The sequence below is a fragment of the Syngnathus typhle genome, linkage group LG18 (genome assembly GCF_033458585.1).
Source record: "Syngnathus typhle isolate RoL2023-S1 ecotype Sweden linkage group LG18, RoL_Styp_1.0, whole genome shotgun sequence".
Taxonomy (NCBI): domain Eukaryota; kingdom Metazoa; phylum Chordata; class Actinopteri; order Syngnathiformes; family Syngnathidae; genus Syngnathus; species Syngnathus typhle.
In genome coordinates, this window is record NC_083755.1 from 9,984,108 (window position 1) to 10,010,895 (window position 26,788).

The following is a 26,788-nucleotide window of genomic DNA, read 5'->3' on the forward strand; positions in this document are numbered from 1 at the left end:
GGAAAAGAAAAAAAAAAAAAAAAGAAGAAAATGTCCAGTGGAGCTGATGGGAGAGAGGCAGGAGGGCGGGACGAGGTGATGGGACCCTACCTCTCGTGATTGCGCAACCCTTGCCACCATGGTGGGTGCTCATGGTCAGTGGCAGTGTTAAGGGACAAAACAGAGCATGCTGGGAACGGGGTACCTTTTAATGTGCCTTCAGAGAGGGCCCAACTCACCCCTGGAACCATTACATCTAGAGGAATGAGACCATGTTAGTAAGGAAGTGGGAGAAAGCAAGGACAGATGGGAGAAAGGCAAAGAGAAAGAAAGAGGGAAAGAGGGATGGAGTAAGAGCAGAAGGAAGCAGTGAAGCTTGCTAAGCTGGTGGATTTTCCTATAGTCGCTCTTTCCAGTGATTCTGAGTCCACTTTTTTGCCACTAGCTATTTCTTTCCTTGTGTTTCTCTATGCGTAGAAAGAAAACCAATCAACCCGTGGCCACCATTCTAATGTGGATGGATTCTACCAGCAAACTACTTGCTATTTTCTCCTGGACCCTTTGCTCAAAGCCAACACCATTTGAACCTCATAGTACGCGCCGATAAAAACAAATCCTTCCTGGCAAACGAATCCTCCAACAAAGCTTGCCACAATCACAACAGGAAGGTCTTGTGTTGTTTGGAAGAGAACCAACGGGCCACCTCTAGGGACTGAGTGTGCACGGCTTGGGGATCGGACATTTCAAGGCATCTGTATTTCTCAAGGGAGATGGATCCAAAGTTGCAGAAAATCAAAGGACCATAGTAGGGGCACATTCCGGACACCAGAGTCCACTGCTCCTTGTTGATATGCCCAACGAGCGCCTCATTCTTACAAAGGCGCTTTTCAATGCTATGCTAGCAGAGGCTAGCCAGCGTTTTAGGTTTAAGAGGCAGTGGAATTACACTCAAGCACTTTGTCATCAAGTCCTATACAGCCGAAGGGGAGGGAGGGAGGGAGGGAGGCAGGCAGGCAGGGGAGAGCGCTCATTTCGCTCTGGTGATCTACCACCACATCTTTCAAGCTTTGGTCCATCCCTGCCCCGGCGGCTGTACTAAAACAACATGCAAGAAGGGGGGGGGGTTCATGACCAACAACTCCCCCTCCCTAAACCACCATGCAAGTCCCGTCCGTCTGTAAGAACTCAACGGGCATGCTCCAAAGGGGGCCAACCCAAGCATGACGTCTCCAGTAGACAGGCAAGCTAAGGCAGAAGGTGGGGGATTGGCCTCACTCTGCAAACGGGCACCTTTCCTTGAAGTCCAACTTCATCGGTTGGAGTTGAAGAAAAGAGAAGTCGACTAAAACAAAAAAAGCACTACTTTGCTAAATCACCAATTGCGTTGGTCCAGACTTGGCCAAACCAAAAGGCAAACAGCAAGAAAAAAAAAAGGCTCAGGCTCAAACCAAGCAGGACTCAGAAAGATGTGGAAAGACTACCGACCAGCCAGCTCCTTCTCCTTACTCCGTCTCTTTTTCTCCATGCGTTTCAGTCTCTTCTCCTCCCTGCGCTTGGCCTCCTCAGCTTCCTGGTGGCGACGACACTTGTGGAAGTTCTCCACCACCACGCCCACAAACATGTTGAGCACAAAGAAGGCCACGATCAGAAGGAAGGAGATGAAGTAGAGCAACATCCATGGATTGTAGTTCATCACTGGCTGAAACACACACACACACACACACACACACATCATCATAGCGGGCGGGGGCTTTCATCTCGATCATGTCCAAATGTTTTAGTGAGCCATCAGTACCTGTTGGTCCACTCCGACAGCATCCAGTCCATCATACATAATATCCACCCATCCGTCTTTTGACGCCAGAACAAATAGAGACATCAAGGCCTGGTAATGAGAGCGTTTGAAATGGATGCGTCAAGAAGACTTTTTTCCGAAAAGAAAAAAGTTTCACTGCCTTCTTGGGATGAACAACAACAACAACAACAACAACAACAACACAAGGATCTGGACATTCTGACCTGTCCCAGGTTGTCAAAGTTATATTTGTGTCTGACCCATCTGTAGCTGGCTTGTAAACAGTCGGAGCGGTTTGTGATGTTCCTTACATCCTCTCCTTGACAAACAAAGAATTTCCCTTTGAAGAGCTGTGGAGGGAAACAACGCTTTAAAAGCCCCGCTAAATCTAGAAGTCCAAACATGCCGCCGCCCATGCTCGAGAGATAGGCAACTGGACAACGGCAAGGGCGTCGTGCTCCTTTTTGCACATTACACCTTGGCTAGCATGCTATGGAATCACTATTGACCAGCTAAGTGCAGAACCGCCAGATTGAATGAGCTCAGCAAAGAAAGAAAGAAAGAAAGAAAGACAACATTAATAGTAGGAACAAAAATACATATTGATGAGGCTCGCATTTTCCATTCATTTTAAGAGGCAAACTGCTTTGATTTTATATGGACATTTTTATACGTATTCACTTGTTAAAGTTTGTTCCCATAAAATGGTGCCTTTTTTTTCCCTTGAGTAATATTTCTTCATCTAAGGACTCATGGTTACAACTTTGATCACAGAAGTGAAGTTTTTCTTTTCTAGTTCTTGGTAGCAGCTGGGTGTGTTCCAGAGGAGGCTTCCTTTGTCATCATTTTGTTCTTGTCTGCTGCATTTTTGTTGTCATTGCAGCGCTTCCCACCTACCTGTACGCCAAGGATGCCAAAGATGATGAAGAAGGCACAGCAAATGACCACAATGTTGCCAATAGGCTTCAGTGAAGACATCAGGGTCTCAACTACCAGCTTGAGACCAGGCGCTCTGCTGATGACACTACAACACAAAACATGACGGTCAATAAATGACAAGGAAACAACAAAGGCACAAATAATGAGAGACTGCAAAAAAGGCAAGGTCTACACCGCTCTTTCCTTGCACTCTTTGTTCTCGTCCCCACCGAGTAAACACTTGCGTCAATTGCACAGGGTTAAGATGACAGCATAAGAAGAAGTCAGGGCTGACCGAGGCCACGGATCCATTGCATTGATCAGAGAATAGCCAGCCCGTGGTTGGATTTTATGGCTTTGCACCTCACTGCTCAAGTCTTTTGGGATGGCAACGCAGTTGGACAATTTTCAGTCGTTGCGAGTCCATCGAAATAGTAGCCCGTTCTTTGCGAGGCTGGCAAATCCAGACCTTGGCCTTACAGCTCAGCTCTCTCACTTCATTGTGTTCAATGCCATTCCCCAACATCAAAAAAGATGCAGTCAAGTTTCACTGCCTTCTTGGGATTAAATAAAGCAGGTCACATGACTTGGAGAGAATCCGTCCGTCCGTCCGTCCGTCCGTCCGTCCGTCCGTCCGTCCGTCCGTCCATCCATCCATCCATCCATCCATGAATTGATTGTACAACTCACCGTAGAGGTCTTAGAGTACGCAGTAGCCTCAGCACTCGGAGCATGCCCAGGATCTTGGTACCAGAATTGGAGATAAGAGAAACCAGTATGTCGATAACAGATATCATCACCAACATCCCATCCAGAATGTTCCAACTGCTCCTCAGATAGGCCTTGTCACCAAAGCACCAACCCAAAGCCACAACCTGGATCATGGAAAAAGTACAAAGAGAAATGGTGATAGTGTTGGCCTGACTTTTCCCCCCGTCCGTCTTGAACTTAAAGCAGCAGGTCAAACTATTTTTATTCCTTGGAGATGAAAAAAATATAAGGAAGGAAGGCCTCGTTTAACGGTGCTCATCAATGCCTAGCATATGCTAATTGGATATGAATAATGCATACAATTTTTTTTTTTTTTTTTTTTACTTCAACTTGAGGACTCCTGAATGGAAATTTACCTTGACGGTCATCTCAGTCACAAAGATCGCAGTGAAGATATAGTTGGATAATGTGAGGAAGATCCGTTCCTGTGCGGTTCAGGAAGAAAAAAAACAAACCAAAAGAAAGATTTACACACTAAAATGACAAAGCACTTTCACAAGAAATCCATTGCACAATTTGAGTCTTATCTCAACTCTTCACGCAAATTGTGGAATTTTCTTATAGTACTTTGGTTTCCAATTGAGTGCTCCTAAGATTGGCTGCTGCCTGGAGGGAGGGAGGGAGGGAGGGAGGGAGGGAGAGAGGGACGGAGCACGCTTGGTCCTATGATGCGGGATGGAGTGGGATGGGAATTCAAAGCACGAAGCCAAAGCGCAAATAGGAACGTCACAAAATGCTTATTGGAGAAGCTAATTCCTCCCTCCCTCTCTCTGGGAAGACCACGGCGGACATGAGTCTGAATGTCTGCTAGTGCGTGTGTGTGTGTGTGTGTGTGTGGGCGGTGGTCTTTCCCACGACCTCCGCCGGTCGGCCATCGCAGATGCTAAGAGGAAGACAGACGCACCGACACAGACTGCGACAAACCCTAGGCATGACCTCAGTGGGAATACTTTCTTGACATTCATGGCTGGCTTGACAGCAGCCTAATATTGCCAGCTTGCAAGAATGCATTTATGGACGCGCGTTCTTTCGAAAGGAAATTATAATCGAAAAACAAACGCACATGTTTTGGAGATGGAAAGCAGGGCTATGTTAAAAGACACAAGAAATGTATTTGACTCCCGTAGACCACGGAGAGATCAAATATCCTGATAAAGTGCGCCTTTTGGCTTGACCTGCTTTTGCAAGCTATGACTTATGTGCGGAGTTACGATCCTCCGTAACTCACTTCCAGAATGGAATGGGCTGAAACTGTTACGGCTCCACTCTTGTAGGAAATATCTGAAAGCACTTCAACGGTGTTTGGCTGACCTCCATGACATAAATCCTCTCAATTCTAGCCCAACACCAACTTTCATGGGAATTCCCGCATCATTCATTCATTCCAAAACGTTCCGGCTCGCGCCACTGCCATGCCCAAGCAAAGGAGATGTTTACAGAGCGAGGGAGTCATGAGTCCAACGGGGTTTGCTTTTGCATCCTCTGTGTCGTCACATTTCCGTCGCCATGGCCGCATCTGACAAAATACATCCAAAAGCAACACTGGCAAATGCGTCGGCATGGCTTGGCTTGGCTCGGCTCGGCCCGGCCATTTGCCTTTGCATAAAGCCGTGATGCCTCTGCTCTGATGCCAAACATCCATCCCCTTTCCTGGACATTAGCCACGTATGTACGTAGGGCAGCATAATGGAATCACTTAGTAAGTGTCCTCTGCGGTGGTTCCGAAACAAAAGGAGCGTCTGCTGAGACCAAACCACAATCAAAGCTTCGTATCTGCGGAACATCTCGCTCAGTAGGGAGAACAAGAATAACGGCTGGCCGGTTTATGGACAAAAGGGCTAGTCTGCAGCTAAGAAGAAAAGGCAAACGTGGGAAGATAATCCGGATGAGACTTTCCCTCGTCTCGAGTATTCCCCGTGCACGTTTTTTCCCGTTTGACTCACGGCACTGGCGGGGTCGATGCGAGGCCGCTCCATGGCGATCGTGATGCAGTTGAGGAAGATGATAACCAACACCACATGGTCAAACATCTTGTGGTCGATGATCTTTTTGCACGCCAAACGAAACCTGCAACGGGAACAAAAGCGCTCGGTCAAATTGTGCGACCAAAACATTTCCGATAAGCAGCTGAAAGTATTCCGGAGGCGTGAAGGCTATTCAATGTTCCCGTTCCGTTCGATCGATCGATGGATCGATGGATCGGAACATTACAATGACTGCAATGCTGAAGAAGGATCTCGCAGGCAGAGCTAGAGGGGGCCACGGCGGGCACCGAAATATGCTTGGTGCCAGGCGATTGGTCTTTTCCAATTTTTCTCCACATTTGATGATTGTTATTAATGTTGGAAGGCTGTCTTCTCACCAGGGGCCACTGTGTTACTTGTTGCAACAACCTTCAGCCTCAGTGGCCCCAAACAGGCTGCAGCTAGAGCGAGCGAGAGATGAAAGACCCAGAAAGAGGGGAAGAAAGAGGATGCGCTGCTTGGAGGGAGGGAGGGAGGGAGGGAGGGAGGGAAAAGAGCCAATGGATTGCGCGTGGGACTGAGATAACACGCAGCACTTGAAAAGAGAACCTCCCTTTGCGCCTGCTTACTCACCCCTGACATGGCAGAAACCATGCCTCTCAAGTAAGAATTTGGAACGGAATCCAAAATGATTTTGCGCACGAGCAAATCCAATCCAAAAACGCTGTCAACTCTTTGAAATCAAAAGCATACCGTGCCAGTCAGACGCAACGGCAAATTCCCTTCCTGTCAAGCGGAGGACCGACCGAGTCATCAGCTTTTCCCTGCGTTTACAACTCCATCTTTTCCTTTAGGAAACAATCGCAAAGAGTCAAAGTCAAAGAGAGATGACGCCAGGTCTACCTTGACTGCGGAGAGAAAAGGTAGAGCGACCAGGTGTCTCTTTGTCGACACCACTCGGGTTGTTTCTTTTCCAGCCAGCCAAACAATCTGGCCAGACGACCCTGCGGGGGGAACGCATGCACCCACCCACGCACGCACACGCACGCACGCACGCACGCACACACACACACACACACACACACACACACACACACACACACACACACACACACACACACACACACACACACACACACACTTTATGATTCATGTAACCCTGAGAAGGCTAGTTGATATAGTTGATCCTGCAACCTTCCAGCGATTAAGAAACTGAATGGCGACACAAACCAGATGAACGTCTTCCTCAGCATTTTCCTCTTCGGTGTTCTCCTCCAATGAGACCTGGCCCAATAGCGAGGGCGTGCCTTTCCCGTTGCAGTCGCTACGCTCCCCGGGCCGGAAGGTCCCCGCTAAAGGGGGTCTAGAACTGTGCATACTAGCTGAGCGATACAGGTATGGAACCTACACCAGCAGGAGGCGGAGGACAAGACAAGGAGTTACTATGGACTACGTTTGAAATGAAAGATCACATTTTGAAGCGTGCCCGACCTGCAGCAGGGCATCAGGTGGCAAATCGACCGAGCTCCTCGTCTCCACGGACTCCATCCTGCGCCGATACGTCTGTCTTTGGGACCGGGACGCCGAGTCGGTCCCGGCCAAGGAGGCGCCGTCTTCCTCCATCGATCCGCCTTCTTCCGAGCTCGAGCCGCCCTCTTGGGATAAAAGCGACCGTCGCTCAGCGGATCGGCGCTTCTGGCGTTTGAGGGACGGGGCGCGACCCAGGCTGTTCCAGCTCGATCGACGGCTGTTGCCGCCGCTCCCCGTGCTCCCAGGCGCGTAAGGGGAAGCGCTTCGGGCGCTGGACTTTTGCTGGTAAAATAACAAAAGAGTCGGAGATGAAAACATCCAAATACAGTACATACGCTGGCTTGACACGTTTGGAATCGACAACCGGGGTTTGACTGACTGTCATGAACTTGCGCTGCAAAGCTCTCATTAATGACTGAGTCAATCTGTCAATCTTTCTTTGATCAAAACGAAAAGAAAGTGTGTGTGAATCTGACAGAAATGGAGCGCGCAGTGGTGGTGGAGCTGGCTTCACTCATTTCCAACCATCCGTCATCATGACACACTACAATGAATCGACTTGCTGTCACCAGTCCCTTTACGCACTCATTCATTCATTACACGGACTCCTGGTATGGAAAGAAATGGCGCCACTCTTTTTCCAATCGTTTTTTTCCTAGCCTTTTATACGGTGACATTTATGTACGTGTCGCTAAAGACCAGCACTAACCAGCGGTGACTTGTCATAGCAGGTGGCTTCCACAGAGACACCGCTGCCTCGGCGGGACTCCTGACCCTGGATGGGCTCACCCGTGATGGGTAACTTAGGTATAGGCATGGGAGTTGCTGCCGTGTGAGTAATCAGTGGAGGAGTCAGGCTGCTCTTCAAATCCACATGACCGTTTACGGGTACTACTAGCAAGAGAGAAAAAGGAAGGCCAGGCCAGGCCAGGCCAGGCCAGGCCAGGCCAGGCCAGGCCAAGAAAGTCAAGTCAAGCTGGCAAGAAAAACATATATATATAGCATGTCATATGTGAGATCATAAATCAAGAAACAAAGTCACCTGCAGAAGCTGATGAATCCCTCTTACTGCCGTTAACATCCTCCATACTGCGGGCACAGGAATCAATCTCTGAACCGGCTTTGGAAACATCTCCCTTTGACACACAAATAAACATACACACGCAAAATGTGGAAATCATTGGTTTCAATGGAGAGTGATCACAAAGTGGCACTCTAACGTTGCCTCTCAGTGTTGAGCTTAGAAGTAAGAGCTCAGATGCGACCTTGCGATCAGTCACTGGAGGCAAGGCCACAGGCAGGTGAAGATGCCTGCCAGAGTTCACCAGGGGGGTCACACTGTGTATGCATGCAAAAATAGTAATGCTGAACAACACTGAAACACTATAACATGAGCATGCATGGGGGGGGGGGGGGGGGGGGTCAATTCCTTCCTTTCTCAACTCCATCTAACCTTTAATTCTATATATTTACCTGTGTTTAAGTTACAGGTTAGCCCAACATCCAAAGAGTCACACTCTTGGTGGAGAAATCCAAGCACTCATTTACATGTTCTCATTTACACTGATTTCCTGATTTAGCCAGACTGGCGGAGTGGGACAAAATGAGGTGAGGGTTGCTATTGGGGCGGCGCCTAATCAAGCCAAGAGGTCCTTGGGATGTTCCGTGCTTGCGATTTGGCTCCCATTTCTGCATTTACTTCATCAAGCATTCAGAGAGAGAAATGTCTGTTCTTGTGGCCTGATTGGATTTTTTATGGCAACAAGAGGGAAAAATGCGTTTCTTCTGTTTGGGCTCTCTGGAAGTAGATTTCATGACTCCTGAACAGCACAATCCCAGCTTCATTCCATGTGACTCAACCCGATTTATTACTCAGGAATTATTATTGAGGCTACATGCGTCAAAAATAAAGAAGCCAGCGGAAAGAAAGGTGATCGTGTCGCTTTGGTGCATTGGTGGGAGGTCGGGGAAGGAGTGTGTGTGTGTGTGTGTGTGTGTGTGTGTGTGTGTGTGTGTGTGTGTGTGTGTGTGTGTGCAGTCTCGAGGGAAATCCTTGGTGATAAAATAGCCAGGATGTTTAGACAGTTTGTTTATCTGCCAATTCGGGCATGGTGGCTGGAGCAGGAGATAAGCCAGGCCAGAGCAGACCTGTTGTAGATAGCCAAACATTAATAGACACCAGCGGCTCACAGAGGGAGCTCAATTACAAAACAGGTCCACATGGCGGATGGATGTTGATGGAAGGAAGTGCTTGTGTGCTTTCCATAATAGGTTATCTTCCCAAATGGGATGTTGAAACTTTGCAGCCAAAGCGGTCCGAGTCAAAGTCTTGGGACTTGTATTTGGAAAAGGAACACTGGAGCGCAGGATAGGCGAGACTAAGAGCCATCTTATTGGGAGCTGCTGGCTGGCTGGCTGGCTGCTGGCTGGCTGGCTGGCTGGCTGGCTGGCTGGCTTCATGCCGCTTTTAAAGGGAAAAACATGGCGCACAGTAAAGTGCATGCATTGAAGCATTTTTGCTGGTTCTCTTCAATCAGAGCAATCATCTTATTATTATAGTGTATTGGTTCCTTCTAGGAAAATATTTTTTGTCTATCTAAGATGAAACAAAGCATTCATTCAAATATCGAACTAGCAAATCGAGAGATCAAAATGAACCGACTACTATTTCTCATCATTTTTCCTCGTATCTTCCCGACCACTTTTATTATTTTTTTAAAAGCATCAGAACTGGATGTGTGCTTTGCTCTCATTTTCTCCGGTTTGAAAATGATTATGATGATTATTATAGAGTAGTGGAGGGAAGAGGTAAATGGGGAAGGCAGAGGGAAAGATGGGGGGGGGGGGGGCTGTTAGTAGAGAAAGGTAAGGGAGCTGCCGTGCTTTCCCGTACATACCCTCGCATCTACAGGCAGCTGAATTAGACTCAGTTGGGCATGCAAGTCCTCCCGCTTGCTCACTTCCTACAGTGGAAGTGATTGGTGAGGGAGGGAGGGAGGGAGGGAGGGAGGGAGGGAAGCACGCATTAAAAAAAGCACACACAAGTGAGAGAGAGGCAGTAGACACGAGCAGACAGTCATTCGGATTCATTCAACCTCATTCTGAGGTCACCATGCCAAAAAACACGTCGCAGCCAATCTCCCGTCCGAAAGAATGAGCTAGCCGCGCTCGTCCATTAGCAGCCTCCATAACAGGGAAGCAAGAAGGTCAGAGGGTAACAGTGAAGCTGACAGCCATGGTCTGTGTTCCATTTGTTCAAAAGCAGCCAAGAGATGAAAAGAAGTAGAGTAGTTGTGTACCTTTTGCCGTATCGCATCGCATTGCATAGCATCGCATCGCATAGCATTGCATCATTGAAAACACTTGCATGCCTTTAGCACCCATCTTATGCGGGATCGCTTGCACATGTCCCACAATACCCCATGGTCATATTTGCGTGGCTACCAGAGAATTGAATTCATGCGCCACGAAAACCAAACAAATAAATGATGAGAATATCTTCATGGCAATTCATATGGATGCTTTTTGAGTCTTTGATGCAGAGCGGTGTATTTCTGTTGTCTCGCATCGTTCAGCAATGAGTTACCTAGCAACAGCGACAAGAGGGAAGTTTGGCAATTCAAAAATAAACTTTCCGAGAGCGATGTGAAGTATAGCCAAGAATAGCTTTTACAGTCCTATGACGTGAAAAGAACGAATTGGAGTCAACGACAAGGTCTATCGGAGGTCTACTGTTGACCTGAGGAGGAAGAAAAGGCCGGTGCCGTATTTCATCCACTCACTGCGAACGATCATTCAACTTGATGACATGCCCTTGGGCGTAAACATGTGCAAGAGAACGACACAAAGAATCAATAAATAATCACATGGTATCATCAGAATATTCCACGTCGTCATCTTCCTGGGGGTAAGATATTTGTCATCACTTTGCATTCACTATAGAGGAAAAAAAAAGAACAAGGCCAACGTTACCTCCGTTTGGAAGCCTTCCACCAAGATGGCCACCAGCAGGTTGAAGAGAACGTAGTTACCAAAAGTCATCAGGGCAATAAAGTAGAGAGCTGCTACCGGGGTTGTGGATGCCATGCCGTTATATAACACCTTGTTCCAGTCTTCTTGGGTTAAAATCTACAAGGAATAGGAGTCAAGATGTACAATGCATCAAATGTGCAAGATGCAAAACTTGCAACGACTACAATTCCTGTATTGTGGACATTGTTGGCCTCCTCCACACTCGCCACTGACCATTTTTAGAACTACGTACGTCGTATATCTACAGCCGATCCATGATTTGAAACATCAGGCTCTGTAGACGCCGTGATACCCAACATACGTACGTACGATCACATACGTAGATGAACGTAATCATAGTGACAGGCGAATGCATAGATGATAAGAAGAGGCTTGCGATCAACATGTTCCAAAAGACAGGACGCAAGAAGGAAGCCTGCTTGATCCACGTAACAGACTCGCAAATGGAGAAAAAAAAAAAAGAGGAATCCACCCTGTCAGGCAGTGTGTTAGGCAGAGGAGGAAAGCAGACGTACATTTGATTGATACCGCCACTGATGGTCTTGGTAAGACCTGCATTTGGAACACTTACTTGGAAAACCGTCACAATGGCCCAGAGAAGAGAGTCAAAGTTTTTTCGGTCCGGCAGGGTGTCGCCGTCCCGTTCGGAACCAAATTTACACCCAAACAGATGCATCCCCAGAATACTGAGTCCAGGGAGGGATGAATGGCAACGATGAAAGAATAAAGTGAAAGTTAACACCACACCCAATCAACTCCAGTCACTCAAGATGAATATCAACACTGGCAACACAACGCTTTGAATTCTTTAGTAAGCTCTGACTGAAAAAGAATGACGTTAATACTGATGAGCTGAGCGTCATCTGCTTGTCGATGTTTAATGAGATGCAGATCGCTTCAGCACCACGGAGAGCGCCACGGTGGACGGCCCATTATTGTCGCGGTGCAGTGGGAAAAAAAATCCAGTCAAAGTCATTGATGATATGACCGAACCTTTCAGGAAAAACCACGCGGAAGTGTTTGTTCTTGTTTGTTTCTCTCCATAATATAACTTTGAACAAATAACAAATGCCTTTAGGTCAAGACATTTCGATCTGAAAAAACGATCCCTGATTCACACACTCTGCTTACCTGAAGATGAAGATAAAGAGCATGAGCAACATGCAGAAGGTGGCCACATTATCCATGGTCTTCATCAGCACCACCAGTTGCCTCTGAAGGGCCGGCATGAATCGGACCAATTTCAGCACCCTCATGAGCCGGAAGGTCCTCAGCACGGACAAACCTCCGCCTTGCTGACCCACAATTTCCCACACACTATTGGATGACACAGCAAGCAATAGACATTAGACTCAAGCCACAAGCCAAGTCGGTTGACTGTAAAATGCATTTCACCTGATGACTACAATGATGCCGTCAAAGATGTTGTAAGGGTTCTTAATATACCCAAAAGGTCCGTAGACTAAAACTTTTAACAGCATCTCCAGGGAGAAGAGACTGGTGAACACAATATTACTGATCTCCAAGGCATTGGTCAGTTGGTCAGGCTGGAGGGGAAAAAGAAAGAAAGAAAGAAGGAAATTGAAAACTAATCAAAGTGTTGTTGTTGTTGGGTTTTTTGGGGGGGGGGTAGAAAATGCAAGGAGGTTCGGGAAAAACGAAAATTGTGGCAAATTTTGATCGTCCTCCTTCCAAGCCCAATGCCGAGTCATCATTCCTGAATATGCAAGTGTGTATTGATTATAGAAGCATGAAATCCACCAGCCTAAAGCAATCCATTTATGCAACTCCCAAATTTGCTCGCTCACAGACGCAAATGCATGCCGAGGATGAAAAGAAAGGCGTCTTTCCCCGCATACCACGCGCACGCACGCACGCTCGCTCGGCTTTTGTTTTAGCAAAATGTCTGCACGGAGCTCATCGGAGAACTGTCGCTCGCACCAGGATCAAGCAACTGGCACGCATCTGTCTGTGTTTTCTGTGATATTGAGAATGGGACAAATAAGAGAACAAGCAGACAGAAAAAGCAGCCAGCCAGCCAGCCAAGCAATAAAAGGAGAGCCAGGCACATCCAAGCACGACAGACAGACAGACAGACAGAGTATGTAAATCAGAGCTCTATTGCCGGTTTGGGCTATTATGGCAGCGAGTGGAGAAAAGAGCCAAATGATTTTGGATGCGACGCCCCAGACAAGCGCCGTGAGGACTTTCATCTCCATCCAATAAACACTTGACACAATTCTAACATGGTGTTATTTGGACGGATGCCTTACACAGACATGTCCAAATGGAATGGGAGGTGGGTGGCTTGAGCGACAGACAGACAGACAGTATGTTGCTGGAATGGACCATTATGGTGTCAACTAGTCCTACATTTCCCCAAGTTGAACCAGAAGGTCATGTCATTTCACGTAAACACCGCGTTTGTCTTGGTGGGCTGCGACTAACGGCTGGACACTATGAATGTGTAAGCATTAAAACTAGCAGAAAAGAAAAGGGCTTTTCATACATATCGTCAGCACGAACAAACCACTCTGAGCTTTACTGAAATGGTTTGAAGAAGGATCGAAAATGAGTTGCACATGAATGGCGTTTGGTTGAAATTCAATGAGCTGCATCAAACTTTAGCGAGCCCAATCCGGACAAGACATTGCATCGTATTAAGTCATCACTCCCTTAAGACTTGAATGCAACAATACCGAGGGGAGGGAGGGAGGGAGGGAGGGAGGGAAATTGGACCAGCAATACCAAGGCCTGACCGATATTGCACCATCATACACTTGTGAGTCCTTCAGAAACAACCTCACTCATTTGGTTCAAGTCAACCATCATTGGTTTCATAATAGTTAAGGTCATGAAAAGAAATGATGGCAGTGTGCTTCTGCTATTTACAATGACGCGTAGATAAATGGATTCTTTTATTCTTTCTATTTATTTATTCTTATTTGTACGTTTTCATTAAAAAATATATATATATTATTAATTTCTTTATTCAGCAAAAACATTGTGGTCGTCTAAAAAGGTCAAGACCAAGAAATTTGTTGTTTGTTTTCTAGCAAACTGTTAAACGTTCCTGCCTCGCTCTGCTCTGATGGTATGATAAATGTAGCCCGATTAAACGTCTCAACTCGCTTTTGTTTTATACAGTGAAAGAAATGAGCGGAAACTGAAATGCTGACTTCCTTAGCTGTTGCCTGACAGAGTCAATTTAGAGTCGAAAAATGAACAGAATCGATTAGACACATTCTACAGTTTGGAAATGATGCAAACCTGAAATGACAAAATCATTTCAAGGGAAAAAGAAAGAATGGATGGGTTGTGACAAAGATTGATGATGTCACTTGCTAGCAATTGAAGTAGTGGAGTCAAAATGGAGCATTTCTTTCAATTCCTGGCTCCACTTGAAAAGGAATAATGTGCCTACATAATCCACAGTGTGTAGCTTGCAGCCCATTTGCTGCAAATCAAACACTATCTGTTTCATTGAACCTCTTTCTCATTGTCTGTCACCCAGGCAGCAGCACATGTATCGGATCCATCCATCCCTCCATCCCTCCCTCCCTCCCTCCCTCCATCCATCCATCAGCAGTGGCCATAAATGCTTCAAAGCAAGACTACTTCAAAGGGTAAACAACTGCATTGTTTTATATCACCGTTGTGAACTAAAGCATGCTCTTATATCGCAAGTATGAATTTTCAAAGCCACCCCCAAACACACAGAAGACACACACACACACACACACACCTCTTTTATAGATGTGCTTGCTAAGCCAAAACAAGAACTACAATTTTTATGAGCTGAGACTTGGATGGCCGCAATCTGGCCATGAGATTGATCATTATTTGCTTCTTTTTTTTTTTTTTTTAGATTGTTTCTGCTCTGCAGCAGTTTTGTCTTGTATATAAAAATCCTTTTTTGAAATGAAATCTAAAAATGTCATCCAAAACGTTGAAATGAATCGGTTTCTTAATTCAATAATGGCAACTCCGAGAGCGCTCTAATTGCCTCCTTCGCTCGCTGTCCGTTTCCTGTGTAATGAGGCTCGTTTGGAGGTGAAGTGCGTTTGATGCTTGGCGCAAATGTAACGCCACCTAATCTGATGCCATATCATCCAAATGGAACGCCGACGACGGCTAATGACGACGCAGCACTGCGATGGCCGCCGAGCGCGTCGCTTCAATCGAGGCTTGCTGTATCGGAAGGAATTCCAAGCGTGGAATTTTGTGGGAGAGAGACTCCTTATTTGTTGATTGGGCTTCTTTGCGGGAACATTTGCTCGAGCCAACATGCCATCCAAACATGACTTGGCGGGTAAATGCACACTGTGATTTGGCATCTCAGTGAATCAGGAAATAAGCCAAGGCATCTTTTAACCAGCTCAGTGAGTTGCCTAGCGGTAGAGTGGCCGCCCTGAGACTGGAAGGTTGCGGGTTGGAACCCGGGTCATACCAAAGACTACAAAAATGGGACCCATTGCCTCCCTGCTTGGCACTCAGCACGAAGGCTTGGAATTGGGGGGTTCGATCACCAAATGATTCCCCAGCGCGGCACCCACCGCTCCCGCTCACTGCTCCCCTCTCCCCCAGGGGATGGATCCAAATCACAGGGGGATGGCTTCAATGCAGAGGACAAATTTCACCACACCCAGATGTGTGTGTGACCATCATTGGGACTTTAAAACTTTTTTGCTCACCCCAGTCATTGTGTCATTTCACAGCCAGATTAGGAGCGAGTGCATCACACCCAAAGCCGTCTGGAGAAATGTCTCATCCTTCGGACATTGCGCTGAGCCATCGGATAAGCCAATGGTTACAATGCGCTTGTGTTCAATTCGTGTGTGGTTATGTTGCGTGATGGCAGACGCAACCATTCCATCATCTCCACCGTAAATGGAAATGTTCTCAAAGGGGATGGAGATAACCCAAACAGCATCACCCGACACGTCCAAGCCGTGCGTCCGTCTGCTTCCACTCTTCTTGCCGTAATCTCCCTCCCGTCTATCCCTTCACCTCCGAGTCTGTCGTCCCTATCCGACACTCTATTTAATCATCTTTTTATCCAGCCAGCCAGCTAGCCAGCCAGCCAGCCAGCCAAGCCCCAACACGCTTCATCTTCCATTCTATGCACTCGCCTTAGTTTGCTAGCCTCATACCATAGTGGATGCGTGTGCTGCCTCTCGAGCAGCTGAGTGTTTGTGTTTATCGGAAAGGCAGCAGACAAGAGGGAAGCGGGGGGTGTCTCTGTTACATGTCATCGACAGGGAACGTTCAGGATGGCCTGCTTCGGTAACACGAAGGACACGAGATGTCTTTAGCTGTTGTGAGCCATCTACTTTCCATTTCAGGCATCACCTTGTTGCTGTACATAACTCACATGGGTAATACGCAAGCATCAATCTGTCAGTTCCAAATTAGACAGCCGCCCATCCACATCCACATCGAGCAAAAATGGACAAAGGAGCGAGTGAGAAGCACGTGGAATAATAAGCGGCAATAATGGGATCAAGGAGGAAGCAAGAAAAAAGAAGCAGCGAACAAGACACAGGTGTGGGGAGCAAGGAAGAAAGTCGAAAAATAAGGCGGAAAACTGGAAGTGGAGCTGAGAAGGCTATGGTGGATGCACTGGGTCAAAGTAACATCAAGCTCGGAACACATTACAAGCTCACGCTAATCGTAAGCGGATACACCCTTGACCTTTTAGCGTCAAGCATGTACAATATGTTTGGAAGTGGGACAAAATGGCAAGCATTCCGATATGTCATTTTTTGCCCTTGACTAAGTTCAATCCGCCCTTCTCTCTCTCTCTCTCTCTCTCTCTCTCTCTCTCTCTCTCTCTCTCTCTCTCTCTCTCTCTCTCTCTCTCTCTCTCGTGCCGTCATCATCCACTCTGGTCGTCCCGCATTTTCTCTCACATGGCTGCAATTACGCTGGTGTAAATAAACAAGTCCGGAGAGAGACGTCAGGAATTCCAGTTGGGCTGGTGGCTGCTTACGCAATCACACAGAGATGAGCCGTGTCCCGTCAGCTCATCTTCAACTCCTAATCATCAATCTCCACTCACCTGCTCGTGATACTCGATTCCCATGCTGAGAGTGTTGATCAAGATGGCGATCATGATCCCACGTCCAAAATATTTGCTATCCACGATTTTCCTGAAGGTATCGCACACCAGCCTCCAGAAGCGCACCACCTTGGCGGCTGTTGCGCCCAGCCTGAAGGGCTTTCGCTCGGCCCGCCGCCGCCGCCGACCGTCCCGCCTGTTAAAGTCGTAGACCCCGTCGCTGTCGGAATCTCCCGGCGTCTCCGTGCCGCCCTCCGACCCGTTGGCCAGAGCCTTTGCGCAGTAAGGGCAACTTTCGGCCTCCGGCGTCAAGCCCGCCACGTCCGTGACGCTGCTCGTGGCGCTGAGGTCACGAGCAGACAGCTGGCAGGAGGACGGCTGGCCCGCAGCTGAGCGAGAGAGACAAACGACCGTCACCGTGATAAATCGTGAGCGTGGCGCGATTCGTAAAAACAAATAAAGGGCGGCACTGCGAAGAGCGACAATTTGGGACGCTCGCGTGCGCGTCAGAAGGAGCGTGACGGCCGACGCGTGAGCTCGTCCGGGCCCGCTTTGAGCAGGAAAGCACGCAACCCATATCAAATGAGGGATGGACAGGTGCGCTGCAGAAAAGGATCCAAGTTCTACCTGGGGCGTCCGCCAAGCTCTGCCGCCTTCTCCCGTACGGCGCCGGCGGAATGTTGAGACTGACGTTCATCAGCGTAGCGGTCGCCACGCTTCCTCGTCTGGACTCGGCGAAAGCTCGGGCCTGGAGAGTCGGGTAATTCTTGAGGGCGGGAGCAGCGAAGGGCACAGAGTTCCTCTTCGTCGCCCGAGACGTTGAGGCGAAGGACGATTGGCTCGGGGTTTGCCAGAGGTTTGCGGTTGAGGGAGTTTCTCGGTGGAGCAGGCCGATGGCGAATCCTGCCAGATCGCTGTCCGAAGTGGCGGGAATGAGCGAACGCGGGGGCGGGCCTAAGGTCGTATTTGCTCCTACGCTGTTGTTATTCTGAGAAGATGGATGGGCATCCTGACCTTCCAGACATCTGATGTTCCCTCCTGCTCTCACACTACCGTTCCCAAAATGATAATGATAGTGGGGGTGCGGGTGGGCCACGTGATAAACGGAAAAGGAGCCCTGTCTGGAGGACTTCCGACTCCTCCTCCGGCTTTGCCGTTGTTGGGGTTCCACCGGAGGCGGCGAGGCGGCAATGTGGAGTCCCGCGCGACGTGCTAAGAACCTGCAGATGCGGCCCACCTGTTTGGCTCCCTTACGGATCACGTGGACCAGATACTTGAGCAGCTCGTCGTAGCAAGAGCCCGGTTCGGAAAGTGAAGCTAAGGTGCTGGCGTTGGACATGAAGCGAACTCTCTGCTCCTTCATCAGCTGACTCTCTCTCTGCTTGGTTTCCGAGAACTGGGTGGCGATGACGACCAGGCAGAGGTTGATCATGAAGAACGAGCCAATCTGAGGACAGAGAGCGAGAGAGCGAGAGAGAGAGAGAGAGAGAGAGAGAGTCGCCGTGTCAAATCGCTAGCCCGCGCAATTCAGCTGAAATTCGCAGGTGGTACGTACGATAATTAGTAAGATGAAGTAGATGAAGTTGTAGAAGGAATGCGCATCCATCACGAAATACATGATATCCACCCAGCCTTCCAGAGTGATCACCTAAGGAAGAACATGGCGCTTTTTTCGGGTGCTTGCAATCTGCTTTTTGTCCTCTGACGCGACACAAACAAAAGCTTTACAGATGACGTGAAGATAGAAGCTAAGAAAGGGCGCGGAAAATCCAGGCCGGCTAATGGCGTGGAGCCGTATCTCCCCGAGATGCCGCCAGGCCGGCCGGCTGCTTCCTTTTTTCCGCCTGCCTTGTTTGCATGGTTAGAGCCATGCCTGTCTAAAATGCAGGTGTGGCTCCTTACCTGGAAAATGGCAATCCAGGCGTAGCAGATGTTATCAAAATTGATGGCCCCCTTGAAGGGGTTGACCAGACCGGCCGAGCAGTTGCTGTAATACTGGTTCCAGTTGACGCAGGTGGTGTTATCGGTGCTGTTGTACGAGTACATGTCCAGGTTGCATTGCAGCAGACCCGCCTCGTCGTAGAGCTTGGGCACGGAGCCGCACTCCCTCATGCCGTTCTCTCTGGGCTGAGAGCAAATGAAAGGGTTCTCGTCGTCATTTTCCGTCTGGTAGTATTTCTCCAGCTCCGCAGACAGAGGGCTAGGGACAAAGGGGGACATCCGTCCGTTAGTCGCAAATCCTCATCGCGCCACGGCGTAGGATCCATCAGATGGGATCCGGCCAGAAGCGACGGCAAACGTCACTTCAAAGTAACGCCGGAGGGAAGTCGTTCATCCGTACAAGCGTGGTCTCGACGCATACAAACAAGACAAAGGGAAGTCGTTCATCCGTACAAAGCGCCGAGCGTGGTCTCGACGCATACAAAGAAGACAAAGGGCTCGGAACGGGAGATAGGTAGGTAGGTAGGTACGTACGGAGTTCCAAAAAAGAATCCCAATAGTGAACATGCGATTGGATTTGGATTCAAGGACTCACAAGGAGAAGTTGTCCTCAACAAAGCAACGATTTCGGAGCAGGCCGGCCCACAGCTGAACTCCCACGATGCCAAATATGAAAAAGACAAAGAAGCAGAGCAACAGCACGTTGCCCAGCATGGGCAGAGTGTCGAGCAGCAGGGTGACCAGGATGCGCATACCTGAAAGGAGACAAAGGCAAGGTGAGCTCTTCCTTTCATCTGCTGTCCTGAACGTAGTAGCCTATACTATTTACTACAAGTCCAACCCCGTCAACACAATTCACAGACTTGACATTCGTTTAAGTATGATCAGCGTTGTCTAAATACAACAAAAAGCTATGAACATTGATAATAAATGGAACATAAATGGATGTCCCTCCCTCCCGCGACAGCGTGCTCACACTCTTCCCTTGCAGCAAAGGGGCACTCGGTGACCCTCTCGTTGGTTACGTGGTAGGCCCAAATCCATTTCTATTGATCTTGACCATGCTAATAAAATGGCAGAGCAGCTAAGTGCTTTTGTAAAATTGTATTTTCATCACAGCGATTGCGGTTTGGACCGATTTCAAACCAGGATATTTCGGAGTGGGTGTGGCCAGAGCAGAGCACCTGGAGAGACCCAAAACAATGGACGGATTCCTTCCCCATTGTGCTTCGGAATGCGGAAGGCTATTCATCATCGTCATGACGAAATGAGCCTGAAAATGAACGTCAATCACAATACTCAGAGTGGCCCTGAACCAGATTAGCCAGCTCGGACATTTCCCATTCATTCGCTCTTCCTTCCGCCTGTGCGCCTCGCTGCGGGTGGCCACTGCCTTGAAACCTGGCAACCTGGCAGCCAGGCAAATGCTTGTACTATGGGACCAGGGAAGCATCTGTTTGCTTTGCTTTGCTTAGTGGACTCTCCTGATCAGGTTGAGCTCCAGTCAGCTTTGGATGCTAACGCCAACGGCCTCTCCCAGTCCGGTGCCAGGATACACTTGCGGCTCTTCTCATTTGATCCAAATAGAACGGAACTGGCTCCATAGCAGCAAGGATAGAAGAACATTTGGGGCTGACTCGCATCTTACAGAATGGCTTTTGGAAGTCCGCATGCATGAACCGAGCCATTATTGTCAAATGTTATAATGCCCAAAATACTAGGTTTGTGATGAGTGAGGATTTGGGCAAACGTACTTGTGACTAAACAGTGAGACAAGTCTATTCGTATCACACCAAAGCGTAATGTAAGAAGAGCAAAATGGCAACAAACATTCATGTGAAAAGGGTCAAAGTCAAATGAAATAGGTGAATCTTTGGCTAGCGACAACATTTCCAGGACTTATTTCGACAACGTGTAAATGCTCGTTTGGATGCTACTAAATTGTTGACAGTGGCTGGCTGGGTTAGGCCTTTTTATTTGTGCAATCATATCTTTGTCTGTTTGTGTGGGGCGATTGCCCAATAATGCTCATGGCCAGCATTCATGTCATCTTATCCACCCACGTCTTTGTCTCGAGCGCCACTTACTTGGCACTCGATTGATGGCCCTCAATGGCCTCAAGACTCGGACCGTCCTCACGGCTGAAAAACTCACGTTCTGCAGGTTGAGGGAATACTCCAACATTCTGTCACACAAAAGGAAGAAGAAAAGAGATGACAAATACAATCTGTATTCTAGGCTAGGCTAGGCTAGGCTAGGCTAGGCTAGGCTAGTCGTCATTCACGCTCCGATGAGCCAAATGGTATCGACATTCTTGCATTTGGAGACAAATGCAAGGCATGTGTTCTGGCAAACAATAAGCTCAACGGAGTGCGAGCGACTGACCGACGTGACACACTGCATGTGTTTGCGCTTGTACGTGGAAGGCCGCAGCACACACGCAATGATAAACACGCATGTATTCACACGCACACTTGCACAATCAAGCTTCAGAAGGCCGGGGATGCGAGAGGAGTCTGGCTCCCTCCGACATTGGAGACGCTATTCGCAGCAGCTCAGAGGAGGTGATTGGAGGTTAGAAGGACAGAGCCCAAGAGGGCAGAGGGATGGGGTTTTTGCTTTCGCTGTCTCCATGCCATTGTCTCTCCTCGCGCTTTGGAGCATATGCGGAGCACATGTGCGGCGGCGGCGGCGGCGGCGGCGGCGGCGGCGGCGGCGGCAGCTTGAAGGCAAACGCGGGCCAAGGAATTCCCTCCTCGCACACACTCCAAGTCTGTCTGTCGACAGCCGCACCAGTTGAAAGCATGTCAATGTTACTGTCTTTGCTTTGTCACTTCAACAATTGATCATTATTTTCATCATTATTATGATTATTATGGTGAGTCATATTCTTCTTGTTATCATAGTCATCAACAATAGGATTTGCCACACACTTTTGCTCACCTGTACAAACAATTGCTCATGGAGGTGAAAGTTCAAATGTGTGATTTAGGAATGTTCCATACATACCACAGCCAATTTTTTCTGACCGATCGATACCGGTCGCCATTGATAGCGATACAAAGTAGCAATGCCGCAGGTACGTACTTCTGATACCTCCATAACATTTCCCCCCAAAGAGCAGATTGCCTCGAAAGGAACGCTAGTAATCTTCTATTCCACGGTTTTCATTTGTAATTTCCAGTTAGGGCGACGACGACGACAAGGCGGACGACAATGGTATGGACTGATACTTTGATATAGGTCACTGGAAAACACAGGCAAAGTATCCGTTTAGGAATTGGCTTTGCAAGTTTCTCTGGAAACCCTAACATCCATTGAGAAAAAAAAGAGAACACCACAAAACTTTATGTAGCTACAAATTGAGAGCAATATATTTGACGATTCTATAATTAGGCACACATAAACAAACACCAGTTAAGCGAACAAACGTTAGAATTGGATGATGGATGACTTGTTTTCAGAGAAAACAGTAAGGACACTGGCTACCCCAGTAATGACAGCCAGATGATGCGCAAGAAAAAGCGCCAAGTTGTGTGCTAAACAAATGATGCAAATCGTGGCGCAGATCACGTTGAGCACGTTGAGATTGGGCTGTGCAATGACTGCTGGCAAGCCTGATAGAAATACATTTGCGTGCAGAGAAGTCACAACTTCATCCAAAGAAGCAATTCCACGCCCGCCCGCCCGCACGCACGCACGCACGCAGTTGATGTCGAGGATAAAAGGATAGGTTCTGCATCTTGTCATTCACACTAATTGGATACTTATGCACATATCTTAATGTGGAGAAAGGACAAACGAGGGACAATATCATGAGATGCAAATAAATCGTGCAATGAGAGTTACTGGCGCGCACACTGATGGCAGACGCCATTGTTTTGCATGTTTTCTTTTTTTGAAAGACTAGGGATGTAAACTGATGAGGTGATATCAGGTATAAAAACAAAGACCGCCACTGTTCCGGTACTTGGAGGCCGGAGGCGGCAGAGAGTGAACACATGGCAACATGTGGTGCATGATATATTTGCGCCAGAAAAAAAACAAACCCAAAAAAGAGCCACACGGGACACACTTACTGGAAATGACCCCACAGACAGTGGCAATTAGGCAAAATGCAAATGAGAAACAGTTCACACTGATCCTCACTCGTCCCCCAAGATGTCTGCTTCTTTTGATCTTGTCGATCATGACTTGTTCTATTTGGACTTGAAAGAAGACTGATGCGCTTTGTCAAGTGCAGCAGGAACGGGTTACGAGAGGGACAACACGACAAAGGCGAGACTTTGCACGCTACCTACCAACGGCCTTTGAATGATAGCGGCTGTTGGAAAAAAAATCGAATGGCTATGATAACACCGTCATCATATGTGCTTGAAAATACAAATAAGCGCCATACGTATCTTAACTTAATTGACAACGTCAACTCAAAAGGTTCCAATCCGCCATCCGTGTCCGAACACGTGAAATCGATTGAATAGCTAAACTTTCCGTGTGGCCGCTACAAATAAACACATGTTTTTTGAGGCGCGTGTGGCCGAGCCGCACGCTCAGATCACGCGATATTCATCTGAAGACATGATGTAAGAAGTGAGGATTTCTTTTCGTGTTTAGCATTGGCTTCTTTCACATCTGACCATGCCTAATTTGTCTTTGCTTGCTGCAGTATCACAGGGTATTTGGAGTCTGGCAAAAAGTCAAACGCAAAAAGAAAAGTGAGATCCAATACATTCAGAATGAAATCAATCGATAAAATCCCTCGCAATCCAGCTGCAAAGTCGACTCTGGATGGCCGGCACCCAGCTGCCTACTCTGCGGCATATGCATCAAATGAGATCGAAAAGAATCTTAGCTGTTAGGGGCAGAGTGTACATTACGACATTAAACGCATGGGAACGCTTTCGAGACGGTTACATAGCATGATAATGCCAAAATAGTGAGTCTAGTCACTTAGCACAAGTGGAGGAATGGAGGACCATGGGGAAAAGACAGATGGAGTGTTTTCATGCTGAATGTGATGGAAAGCCTCTCTCTCTCTCTCTCTCTCCCTCTCTCTCTCTCTCTCTCTCTCTCTCATCAGCAACACTTTCCAAGAGCAAGCCACTCCAATGCTTATCTGCTTGTATGATCTATCCGCCATCACAGTGATCCACTGACTCTCCTTTTCAGACCTCGACACTAAACTAATACACTGGCGAATAATAATCTCCAGCCAATCCGACGACCCCCTTGTACTTGGAAGACAATCTGGCTAATGGAGGAGAACCCGGCCGGCAAAAGAAAATACAGCAAGCGAAGCGGCCAGCGCTGTCCTGACGCAGCCAGCCCACATAGTGATGGAAGGATAATATATATTATATCATAATTGATGATTTGAACAACTTCTAATCATCTCATACTTTAAAAAAAGATGGACCTAAATAGTATCTGAAGAAAAGTCAACAACTAACTCCACAAATGCTCCAACGGTGATTCAGATATTTTAAGGGGATGATTGGAAAACCACTCTAACAGAACTACGTACAAGTTCTTACAGTCTTCTATGTCGTATCATGGATTGACTTTCTCAGTCTCCTTCAGCTCCCAAAGACCCCAATCAAAGCTGGACTGGATCCGTACAGCATCAATAAATCAAAGAGAAGCACACTCAAGATCAGGTTCAATGCATTTTGCGCTCGATCAATCAATCAATCAATCAATCAATCAATCAATCAATCAATCAATCAATCAATCAATCAATCAATCAATCAATCAATCAAAGCAGGATGTGTTCCATCAGTCAAGGTGCAAGCTGGTTAGCGAGCAAGAAGTCTCCGACCAGCGACACGACAACAACAAACTTGCTCAGAACTCGAGGATTGTTTTGTTTGGAGGATATCTGTGTGCGTTTATCAAAGATTCATGGCTATAGGGGACGACAACAAAACCAGCAGACAGCCCAGCCCAGCCCAGCCCGGCCCAGCCCGGGTGACTATTTTGGGCTGCAATGGTGTCTGTCTCTCTCGTGTCTCGCACATCAGACCAGATTAAATATTGAAGGAGGAAAATGGAGCTGATGCTTCAGCTATTCCTTTCTCTGCCAATCGATTGCCCTTTGTACCCCAGATCCCCATCAAAGCGCCAGCCAGTCAAGCAAAGTCACAAAGCTGATTGATACGCTGGGCTGGACTCAAGATTAGCTTATTGCAAACATCCATTGGGTCTTCCCCAGCCCACACTATTAACGAGGAAACGTAGCATCCATCCATGTGTCCGTATGCAACTTTTTTCCCATCAAGCGGCTCCTTGCAAATCAAACTTTGAAAATGTGCACAAGCATCCCCGGCAAAATGCTTACATAGTATTAAACAAACAATCCGATCACTCCAGGCAAAGGCTTGACTCCGAAATGGGGATTCTGCTCATTTCCTGTGACATGTTTACTGTCAAGCCCTGATAAACACTCCATTACTTGCTAACCTTTTCAGAAATTGCATGTGACATTCTCCCACAGTTCCAACAGAATCAAGCACAGCAGGAAGTAGGAGGATGTTTGATGGCACGGTAAAGAACACGCGCAGAAACCTCTTTCCGCTACATGATCTTCCATCTCGAATACATTGTCGGCTTCTCGTGCACGGATTCAAAAGAGCCGTGAAGTCTCGAGCAAATCGATAACGGGGGGACCACAAATAGGATCAAAAAAATAACAATTCAATAAAAACAATTTCAATGAAGTGTATTAATCCTCAACAGTAATTAACTTGAGTTTTGGTGCTTGCATGATGTTCCCCTAGGCAAATTGGAATATATTTGCAATTTATTTGCAACTAGTAAGTTGATTAAATGCTCTCTTAACTCATTGATAGATAAACACTGCGTTTGTTTTTTTGTATTGTGTGACGTGACTTACCCTGCTATGACTATGAAGAAGTCCAAGCGGTTCCAGGTATCTCCAAGGTAACATTTCTTGCCAAAAATCCCAAGAGCCACCATCTTAATGACCATCTCAATGGCAAAGAATGCAAAGATAAAGTCATCAAAATCCTGCAGAAAAAAATTCAAGTCAGTATTTGATGAAGTTGAACTGGGTAGAATGAAAATGAGAAAGAAAAAAAACCACAACACAACAGAGTTGAGAACGATTGTGGAAGCAGTTCAAGGCACAGGACGCCCGCCCACAGATAGATGAGTCAACCTCACCCCAAACATGAACAGAGGATGGTATAAATATATCAAATGTGTTAAGTTTAGAATAAAGCAAAGCTCCTGTTGCTTGGACGTTGGCCGCTAAGTAGAACGATGCAGCGCTTTGCCATTCGAATCAGCTATGGGGAATCAGCTCTATGTACATTGTATAGTGTATGTGAATTGTGACCGGAGAGAAGTAACCTGGGATAGATAGTTAGTAACCCTCAACCAGAATGAGTCTGGAAAATTGGATGGATGATGGGACTCAATCAAAAGTGCTTTATTTTGTCTGAGTGGGCATCATGGTTCCAAACAACGCTTTGCCAGCGCTGGCAAATATGGAACGCCCCTACCTCCCTCCCTCCCTCCCTCCCTCCCTCCCGCCCTCCCGCCCTCCCTCCCTCCCTCCCTCCCTCCCTCCCTACCTCCCTCCCTCCCTCCCTCCATTGCTCCCTCCCTCCATTCCTGCCTCCCTGTAGAGTACAGCAAGCCTGTAAAATCTCACCAGACACTTGCCGTTAATAACAAGTGAGAAAGCTTAATAGCCCGAACTTTGGCTGTGAGACAAACTATTAAGTGAAGTGACAAAATGACAAGTGTCCTCCAAAGGTGTTGGCTTGACTACCA

At 47.6% G+C, this 26,788-nt stretch overlaps 1 protein-coding gene across 3 annotated transcripts in view; it reads right to left on the minus strand.

Annotated features, from left to right (window-relative positions):
- cacna1g (calcium channel, voltage-dependent, T type, alpha 1G subunit) overlaps positions 1-26,788 on the minus strand; it is a 65,393-nt gene that overhangs the window by 15,260 nt on the left and 23,345 nt on the right. For all 3 annotated transcript variants that reach the window (XM_061263935.1, XM_061263934.1, XM_061263933.1), the window contains exons 4-26: positions 25,884-26,017; positions 21,079-21,176; positions 19,587-19,746; positions 18,953-19,250; positions 18,606-18,698; positions 17,678-18,497; positions 17,051-17,439; positions 12,385-12,536; positions 12,121-12,306; positions 11,561-11,675; positions 10,930-11,085; positions 8,000-8,093; positions 7,667-7,851; positions 6,919-7,239; positions 6,658-6,831; positions 6,331-6,431; positions 5,407-5,530; positions 3,820-3,888; positions 3,383-3,567; positions 2,672-2,798; positions 1,999-2,124; positions 1,775-1,864; positions 1,465-1,678 (exon numbers count right to left, since the gene is read on the minus strand). In XM_061263935.1, the coding sequence (XP_061119919.1) occupies positions 1,465-1,678; positions 1,775-1,864; positions 1,999-2,124; positions 2,672-2,798; positions 3,383-3,567; positions 3,820-3,888; positions 5,407-5,530; positions 6,331-6,431; positions 6,658-6,831; positions 6,919-7,239; positions 7,667-7,851; positions 8,000-8,093; positions 10,930-11,085; positions 11,561-11,675; positions 12,121-12,306; positions 12,385-12,536; positions 17,051-17,439; positions 17,678-18,497; positions 18,606-18,698; positions 18,953-19,250; positions 19,587-19,746; positions 21,079-21,176; positions 25,884-26,017 (4,411 nt within the window). The remainder of the gene's footprint in view (positions 1-1,464; positions 1,679-1,774; positions 1,865-1,998; positions 2,125-2,671; positions 2,799-3,382; positions 3,568-3,819; positions 3,889-5,406; positions 5,531-6,330; positions 6,432-6,657; positions 6,832-6,918; positions 7,240-7,666; positions 7,852-7,999; positions 8,094-10,929; positions 11,086-11,560; positions 11,676-12,120; positions 12,307-12,384; positions 12,537-17,050; positions 17,440-17,677; positions 18,498-18,605; positions 18,699-18,952; positions 19,251-19,586; positions 19,747-21,078; positions 21,177-25,883; positions 26,018-26,788) is intronic.